This window comes from Pyrus communis, chromosome 17 (assembly GCF_963583255.1).
Source record: "Pyrus communis chromosome 17, drPyrComm1.1, whole genome shotgun sequence".
Classification (NCBI taxonomy): domain Eukaryota; kingdom Viridiplantae; phylum Streptophyta; class Magnoliopsida; order Rosales; family Rosaceae; genus Pyrus; species Pyrus communis.
In genome coordinates, this window is record NC_084819.1 from 13,816,258 (window position 1) to 13,825,039 (window position 8,782).

Below are 8,782 nucleotides of genomic sequence, written 5' to 3' on the forward strand. Positions count from 1 at the left end.
AAAAAAATTAGTTAAATAATATTTCTTGTCAGTTCCGATTTGGGAATAATATGCTAAATTAATGATTCGTTAAATTTATAAGATAATACATTATAAAATATTCATACAGGCCCCATGCATATATAGTTCATAAAACGAGAAACTAAATACAATATACAATGCTCAAGAAAATTTAAAAACAAAAATTTGTCAAACGATAGATTTGTTAGGTTAGATTAGATGTTAGATCAGGGAGCCGATGAGGTTTGAACCCACACCATGGTGCAAGGGCAACACTCCTCTCTACCACTGTGGTAAAGGGTCACTTGCTGAAAATAAAGAATACCTTGATAAATTAATAAGTTATAAGCCAACAAGACTCCCCTTTGAGAGTGTCGGAACTTTTACTGTACACAAGTTTACTCTTACTTTAAAAAGAGATTGTTTTCACGACTTGAACATGTACCTTTCAATCACAAAGGAAAATAGCAACATTTCTGTTGCACCAAAACTCTTCTCTTATAAATTATGCGATAAGTTATTAATTATTTAATTTTTTTTATGGAAAAATAAATTCATTCAAAGAGAGAAACCACGATTACAACCGCTACCACTACAATCGAAGAGAAAAGCATTTCTAGCAGTAGTGGGTAAGGTCCTATCCCAGATAAAAGTATCATGAATAGAGTGCACAACGCTAGTAATGGCATCGGCAAGAAAATTCACCTCCCAAAAGACATGACTCCAAGTTATAGAAGAAAATGATCGTGCAAGCAATCTAATGTCCTCGATAATAGTCTTCAATCGCCAAAGCGTTCTACACTTGTTTAAAATAGAATCGATAACAAGTTTGGAATCACCTTCAACACAAATATCCTTAAAACCTTTGACTTTTGCAACGCTTCATGTAAGGCAAGAGCTTCAGCAATAGATATAGTATTCTCTCCAAGATTGCAAGTCCTAGCAACAATAGGAGACCCATTATGATCTCTAATGACAAAACCTACAACTGCTTGAGATCCCACCATTGAACCATCAAAATTAATTTTGAGTCATGGCGCACGAGGGGCTTTCCACTTAATAATCTAAGAACATCTATGAACAACATCAAAATTACGAATTGATCTTGAACTTTTATTAGTGTTGTAGTACTCACTACCAACTGTAGTAGCTGCCATTGGAACTCTAGCAGGGTGGACCTTACAATTACGAAAAATCAAATTGTTTCTATCATTCCATATTTGCCAACAAATAAGGAAAGCCTAACTAAGATCAGACAATTCCACCTTATCATTAGTATTCAATTGAGATAACCAATCAATTAAATCCAACCTAACACCAACAAGATTAGGGTCAGAGAATATTCGCCAAACTTCTTGAGCATAGATACATCTAACAACAAGATGTTGTTGATCTTCTTCATCAGTATAACAAAAAGGACAAACACGATTAGTATTAGGAAAGAAATTATGCAATCTCACTCGTGTTTGGAGTCTCCCACGAAAGAGAAGCCAACAAAACATTTTTATCTTTTGAGATATTAATAGTTTCCACATTTTGTTCAACAAAACAGTTGAAGTAATAAATTTTTCTTAATATCAAAACCATTCATTTGAAAATATCAAGTAAGTTAAAATTGCAATAGATAATGTGAAAACTAAAATTGCAATAGATAAGAAGAATCCGGATCCTCATTGTCAGAATCCTAGAGATTCGTGAATTGTGTCCGTTCATCGTACATCATGCAGTCAGAAACCATTTTAAATATTTTTATTTAAAATTAAACACAAACAATACCTAACAAAAACTGACCTCACGATGTAAGACACGATTCACAGATCTTCAGTATCCTTACCAAAAAGATCAGGATCCTGTTGGAGATAAGAAAAGTGAAAGTCTTAACCGATGAGTAATTGAAAGCATGATAGAGTTTTGGCCCATCCTTTCGTTTTGGTATGAACTAGCCTTTATGCACGCGCTCACTTACATGTAGAAGATATTTTTTGAATCACGGCGTGCTATGCACGACTTACACGTTTTAAATGTATTTATATGCGTAAATTGACAAAACAAAAGTCAAATATTTGAAGTAAATGAATAATCATAAATCATGCTAGAATAAACTCTTCATAAACTAATTAAAGCAGCTAAATTCACATATAAAATCGATCTTTATAGAATTTACAATAAGAATAGAGAAAATAGTATTTAATAAGCAATTGATTGAATCACATTATTACTAGCCCACCCTCCTCCTCCTTAATATCATTTGTAAAAAAAACAATCATTTGACAACTGATTTAATAACATTATTATCCACGTGAGAAAAACATTTTTTTTTTAGCCAGCATTACAAGCTTCTTAAGATGTTTTGAACGTGTTTAAAAATAGAGAAATTGAATCATATTATTGCTAGTTTATTGTGTGATATTAATTTTCTTTTTTTTTTAAAAAAAAAAAAAGCATAAAAAAAATTAATTATTAAAAAAAGCACTGTTCAAATAACGAAAATACCGCTGTCTTATTTGATACATTATTTTGAAATGTCTTTGAAATTTTTGTCCAAATATTTTTCTTGAAGTTTGATGACACAAAAATCACTATTCACCTTTCTTTTGGCTTTTTATACATAGAAGAAGATCTGCAAGATGATGATAAAAAAATTAAATTCTAAATGAAAATAAAAATATAAAAATAGGGGATTTTTCCAATATTTCTTTCTCTTAGTCCGACTACTCTAAAACCCCTTTGCGTTCCAAGTTAGGGTTTTTGGATAATCCAATTCAGGAAGAGAAATCGCAGGAACCACGATGATTCCCACGGCAATTAAGCTATCACGATCTGCGGCCACTGTCGCTGGAACCGCCAAGCTTGGGCCCTCCATACGGTCACCGCTGTTCAGACTAGTCCACGGCGGGATCAACGACTCAAACGCCAACCCTGTTGCTCTTCAGATGATCAACTACGCCCTCTCTCACGCCAGGTCTCAGAAATCAGGTCCTTTTACAATCCGGTCCTCTCATTTTTTGAATTTCCTTTTTTATTAATTTGTTTATAAATCTGAAATTAAAATCATATTAATTTGAAATTTGGGTTGTGGGAAGTGTAGATGAATCGTATGCGCAAGGTCTGCTTGTACTGGAACAGTGCCTTTCGACTCAGACGAGTGAAGGGCAAGACTCTGCTGGTGATAATTCAAGGGGAATGGTGTTATTGGCCATGTCCACTTTATCATCTGAAAGGTTTCTTTTAATCTTCTTGGTGTTTTTCTTTGATTTGCGCACTAGCGATATTATACTTTAAGCTAATTTAAATAGCTGAGAGGGGGATTAGAACTCCGGTGCATAGGGGGCACATCCACTCTAGCCAAGTTTGCTTGTTTTGGGTGATTAGATAACCTGTTTAAGTTATCTGTTTGAGGGAATATGAAACTCATATTAATGAAATTCAAATTTTTCAGAGGAAATTTTGATGAAGCAATGGAGAAACTGCAAAAGGTTCAAGATTTAACCAGCTCTTCATTTGGTGTAAGGGGTAAGGTTATTTTATTGTTTTACATTTTTTCTGTATTTATTTTTTAAAGTTTTGTCTTAATAGACTGATCTATTGACTAATAAACCATACTGGGTTTCGCTAAAGTTGCGGCCTTGGAGGCTCTTGTCGGACTTCACTTAGAGTTAGAGCAGGTAAGTAGACACAAAAACGAAATGTTTTCTTGTGTTCTTTTATAGCTTGAATATGTAAATGATTCTCCCTATATAGGATGATACTTCATCAGTGCTCGCAGATAAATGCTTAGAACTGTTGGTGAAGAATGAGCCTGAATCTAATGGTGGAGATTTTATAAATGCTCGCGCTAGAGCAGTAAAAGGGCTTGTTGAACTTGTCCATGGTAATGCTGCATCAGGTACAGTTGAAGGCTAGCCTTTGGCTATTTATATACATATGCTTCAACTAGTACACTGCTGAGAGTCAGGAAAGAAAAAGAAATTTCTGAATTTAGGTTCTGTGCAGCTGAGTCGTTCTTTCAAGGACTTAAGGACAACCGGGCAATCACCGGTGAGGTTCATCTTTTAAGTCATGATTGTCATCGCGTCTAAGACATATGAGATGATTAACTGATATCTAGTTTAGGTAGTACTGCTTTATCCTATGGAGAATTCTTGCATGCAACACAGAACTTTTCATTAGCAAAGGATGTCTACCAGAATGTTATTCAAGGGGGGTCAAAGAACGAAGAGCTTGGTAACTCAAATGCATTAGCAGCCTGTAATATGTCAGCAGAGGAAGTTTCCTTAGCGGCCACATGTGTTTTGGGACAACTTGAGTCTCATTTGGGGTAAGTTCCTGACTACTGTTGAGACTTGAGTCTTTCCTTCTCTCTCTTTTTTTTTTCCTGTTTAGAATGATCGAGAGAATAAATCTTGTTCTTTTAGAAACTTTGCTGATGCCGAGGAGGTATTGACCAAGGCTTTAACAATAACAGAGGAACGTTTTGGTGTGTTTCTTTGGCATAACTTTTGTTTCAGAGTGCTTTAGAATTCTCATAATTTTTATCTATTGATATGTTGGCCTCCTTTTGGTTCCTTGATTTTTGTGTAGGTTCTCATCACCCCAGGGTTGGTGTTGTTTTAACCTGCATAGCTCTCATGTTTCGACGTAAAGCAATGCTAGAGCATTCTAGTGCTCTTTTGATTCAAGAGGTTAGAACTTACATATTTCTTTGTCTGCTATATTTCTGAACTTAGGAAGCTTTCATTTTCTTGTTACTATATTCTATGGCCTTATCCTACCCCCTTCCACCCCGAAAAATAAAAATGACAGGGACTTTATAGAAGGGCAATAGAGTTGCTGAAAGCCCCACCATTGGACGCAGAAGGTATGTGTTAACTGTGCCATAAATTTCTTCATATGAGAGCGGGTAGTAATTGCTTATTGCCCTTTATTGGGTTGTGTAGGTACAGAAGCAAATGTAGATAGAAGTGATATAGTGGCCCTTGCAAGAGGTAATGGCTAAACATCCAAATGTTTCCTCAACATGAGCATACTCGATATTATACCCGAGCAATGACCGTTTTTAGGAAATCAGCCTTGATTTGTTAAAACGACTGGGCCTTATTCCATACATGTTAACCAGTTTCCAGTTGCTCAAATCTAAGCATTGTTTCCTGCACCTGGCCGGTGTGGCTTACACTGTAAAATGAGTATATATTCAAGTAGAATAGGTCTCTGTCTGGATATTTGGAAACCTGTAATGGCCTATATGGCTGCAGCTGTATGACCTGCTGACTTTTTAATTTAAAGATTCTAACCAGTTAATTGATTGTGTAGGCGGGTATGCCGAAGTGCTTTGTGTCCAAAAGAACCGAAAGGATCAAGGTGAAAAAGCGAAGGGTTGGGCGGAGGCTGCATGGAGGAACCGCCGGATGTCATTGGCCGAAGCACTGGACATATCTAATACTAGTTCAGCGGTTCCAATTATAGATGCTCGAATCAGCAGGGTACTGTAACGACGCCATTTCAAATACTTGCAGTCGCAGTTGGAGGTTTTCTGGTGATATACATCACAAAGAATGAGGAGCCTTGCTCGCATACCGTCTTATGCCCTTTGCAGGCGTTAAGGATGCAGCAACTGAGAGAAGCATTGGACCAAGCATATCGTTACGCCATGCGACATCATGGCATGAATGTACACCGTTATGTACCTATTTTCGGATAATGTAAAGAGGTATCTTAGGTGGCCATAGGTGAGATGAACAAGCCCTCGGAAATAGATTTGTCATCGGAGTTGGATACCTTATGCTTATTGTCGAATAAACGTTTGTTGATTATAGCATCAATCCGAGGTGGTTTTGTTGCTTCGACATTACGATATCTTTTTGAGTTGATGGAGATTTGACTTCATTGAAGATTTTACGACGTGCACTGGCCGGAGATCATGAAGAAAACGTCGTCGGGTTGGACGTGAAAAGTGAAGAATATCAGAAGTGTCCTATATTATGAGAGTGAGATCTTCACACAAGTTAATTGAGGTGCAAAACAGAATTACCCACTTAGATGAATTGCAAAATGCGGTTGAGTACCAGTGCTTGTTACAAATAAAGGCCTCATCACAACCAAATTTAACGATCACAGAGGAATATCAAGGCCCTTTCCGATCTCCACTCCGATCAGCTGCAGTATTCCCTTGTTCAATATCTGGAAATTAGGAAACCAAAATTAAACATATCAGCCAAAACCAAAAGCGGTCGTTCTACAGTAATGTTAACTGCACTTTTTCGACCGACTTGTAAGGTCGAAGTATGAATGCTAGACCATGAAAAGCCAAAAGAAGAAGAATTTTACCAGTTCCACAATGAAGGTTCCAATAAGTCCAATCATACAAGCTCTAGAATTCCATATTTCTGCAGTCCTGGTGAATCCAGCAAAAGGGGCCTTAAGTTTTGGCTCTACTTTTGGCACCACCACCTGCAAATTTTGATCCATATTAATGATTAATCCACCTTTTCACAGCTATACTTTTGCATAAAGTTCTAAAAATTCGTACAAATTACAACATCATGAGAGAAAACAAGTGAACAAATGGATGGCCTGTTTGGAAAGCGCTTTTAAACTCTCAGATCACCAAAAGCGCTTCTGACAATAATTAGAGAAAGAAAAAAAACAGTTCATTTTTATTAAAAATATGAACATGCTTGTAATTACACTAAACTCTCAGATCACCAAAAGTGCTTTTTAAAGAAGCATTTCCGGCCAAAGAACGTACCCCAGCAGGAAGTTTGGCAGCTTGAACTCTGAAGGAGCCGGGACGCCTCCTGGGAGCTGGGTGGAGTTGCTGGGTTTGAGGATTTGCTGTTAGAACCCTAGTGGGGAGGAGAGAAGACGAAAGTATGGTAGATGAAGTTGCCATTTTTTTTCTTTCTTTTTTTATTTAATTTAGAGTGTTGTTTTGGTTGTGATATAGGTCATGCTCTCAAGCTATGGCTTCTTTGCCATCCTTATCCACACAGAACGATTGGCAAATAACTTTCCACGTCTATATAATTCTTTTGTGTTTTGTGGGGTATGAATTGACATCGATTTATGTAGGAAGGATGTGGAGTGTTATTTTGGTATCCTGCAAGCTCGTTGGGTGATTGTGTTTGAGGGGTATGAATTGACATCGATTTATGTAGGAAGGATGTGGAGTGTTATTTTGGTATCCTGCAAGCTCGTTGGGTGATTGTGAGGTCTGCTGCTAGAATGTTTGATGTCGAGGCTCTTCGATCCATTATGATGACGTGTATTATTCTCCACAACATGATTGTGAAATATGAGTATGATTATGATGCCGTCAATGAATATGAGCCGGATCCGATGAACAACTCAAGAACACGTATTTACTGTGCTCATGACCGAACCGAAGATCCCGTGCAACATGAGCCGTTGGAACAGGATGGACGTTACAATGAATTGATCGTTTAGCGTTACACTGATGTGCAAGAGCCGAACTGGCATGTAACCCGCCAGAATGACTTGATTGAGCACCAGTGGGGATTGCAAGAAGCTGAAGATAATTAAAATAAGCTTGTGGTTGAAGAATAAAGTGTATTTGATGAGTTTATGTAATTTTATTTTAGTGTGTTTTTTTAAGTTTATTTGATGAGTATGTAATTTTATTTTAGTTTGTTTTTTTTTTAAGTTTATTTGAAATTTTATCCGAAATTGGTTAAAAATTTTATCCGAAAATAAAGCTATTTTTTTTATTTATTCTTTTTTTAAAAAATATAAAATATTTTAAATGGGCTGAGTGCCAGCGCATTTTGTAAGGGTGGAGATCGTTTGTGTCATCGCATTTTTAGACTGGGTGCCAACGCATTTTTTTAGGGATAGAAATGCTTTGGCCTATTACTGCTCACTGAGGTCTATTACTGTTCACTTGAGTGGATAAATGCGTTGGGTGCTGGCGCATAGTCTTTAGGGGTGGAACTGCATTTATGGATCACATTTCATAAACCAGAAGTTATTTAACACACACACACACGATATTTCCAGGAAGTGTTAAAAATTTATGATTATTAGAGAATTTTAAAATGATGGAATTTAAAAAGAATGAATTTTATTTCTAAAAATAGTGAAATTTGTCTTTTGCCTAACTCAATGATTGTTGATCCTAAAAACTACCAAGCCTATATGATACGCAAGCCAATTAATTAATAAGCTAACTACGTCTTTCAGTTGTGTGTGGGGCATGCCAACTCATCAGCCGAGCTTAGCTGGGGAGTAAAATGTGTTGATGTCGCGTTGGGTGCGTTGCTAACTTCTTGATCTCGCGACTGCGGTCGAGGAAGGAACATGTCTCGACCTTTGGGTTCTAGAGTCTGAAGACAAGACTACTAGTTCTGCGAAGTTCAATATCAAATTCGGCTTTCAATGTGCCTAATGTAGTAACCTGTAATACCTCACTTCGCTGAGAAGGCTAATAAGATGACCTCTACCAATAATGATTTGAAAATCCTTCTCGACCGAGACTTGGATAGATAACCAGTCGGCCTCGACGCAGTGCTGTTTATCCAAATTGAAGGTGCTTCGTGTTCGGTTGATTCTATGACAACAGTGCTGCTTATCCAAACTGAAGATGTTCACCGGTTGCCTTCATAGTGCTTTTTATTCAAACTGAAGATGTGTTGGCGAAAAAGAATATATAAAATCTCAAGGTGTTTGAGAGGTTTCACATGGAGTGAGGGTTTACGTAAGGTAGTTTGTGTGTTGATTTGAAGGGGCCCTTTCCTGTTGCCACTACCTCTGTATTTATAGGTTTCAG

The 8,782-nt window shown here is 37.0% G+C and overlaps 2 protein-coding genes across 3 annotated transcripts; one reads left to right on the forward strand and one right to left on the reverse strand.

The window, feature by feature from the left end:
* The first annotated feature begins 2,690 nt into the window (after positions 1–2,690).
* On the forward strand, positions 2,691–5,845 carry LOC137723393 (uncharacterized). 2 transcript variants are annotated; one of them, XM_068462586.1, is made up of 12 exons: positions 2,691–2,976; positions 3,089–3,221; positions 3,440–3,513; positions 3,619–3,665; positions 3,742–3,886; positions 3,994–4,038; positions 4,114–4,318; positions 4,416–4,477; positions 4,582–4,682; positions 4,804–4,858; positions 4,938–4,985; positions 5,311–5,845. In XM_068462586.1, exons 1-12 carry the CDS (start codon positions 2,790–2,792, stop codon positions 5,487–5,489), a joined length of 1,281 nt encoding a protein of 426 aa, XP_068318687.1. In that variant the 5' UTR covers positions 2,691–2,789; the 3' UTR covers positions 5,490–5,845. The 2 variants fall into 2 exon arrangements, with proteins under 2 accessions (XP_068318687.1, XP_068318688.1); XM_068462587.1 differs by lacking the exon at positions 4,938–4,985.
* A 161-nt stretch (positions 5,846–6,006) lies between these two features.
* On the reverse strand, positions 6,007–6,942 carry LOC137723394 (light-harvesting complex-like protein OHP1, chloroplastic). Its single transcript, XM_068462588.1, has 3 exons — positions 6,746–6,942; positions 6,325–6,447; positions 6,007–6,177 (listed from the first exon to the last, which is right to left on the reverse strand). The coding sequence occupies exons 1-3, from the start codon at positions 6,887–6,889 to the stop codon at positions 6,109–6,111; spliced, it is 336 nt and encodes a 111-aa protein (XP_068318689.1). The 5' UTR covers positions 6,890–6,942; the 3' UTR covers positions 6,007–6,108.
* Between the last annotated feature and the right edge of the window lie 1,840 nt (positions 6,943–8,782).

Excerpts from the sequence above, each read along its gene's own strand:
- LOC137723393 (XM_068462586.1), top strand. The coding sequence starts at position 2,790 with ATGATTCCCACGGCAATTAAGCTATCACGATCTGCGGCCACTGTCGCT. Across the intron at positions 3,514-3,618 it reads CTCTTCATTTGGTGTAAGGG|TTGCGGCCTTGGAGGCTCTT; the intron begins GTAAGGTTATTT and ends GTTTCGCTAAAG. Across the intron at positions 4,859-4,937 it reads CCCACCATTGGACGCAGAAG|GTACAGAAGCAAATGTAGAT; the intron begins GTATGTGTTAAC and ends TGGGTTGTGTAG.
- LOC137723394 (XM_068462588.1), bottom strand. The coding sequence starts at position 6,889 with ATGGCAACTTCATCTACCATACTTTCGTCTTCTCTCCTCCCCACTAGG. Across the intron at positions 6,448-6,745 it reads CTGCCAAACTTCCTGCTGGG|GTGGTGGTGCCAAAAGTAGA; the intron begins GTACGTTCTTTG and ends CAAAATTTGCAG. Across the intron at positions 6,178-6,324 it reads GAACCTTCATTGTGGAACTG|ATATTGAACAAGGGAATACT; the intron begins GTAAAATTCTTC and ends CCTAATTTCCAG.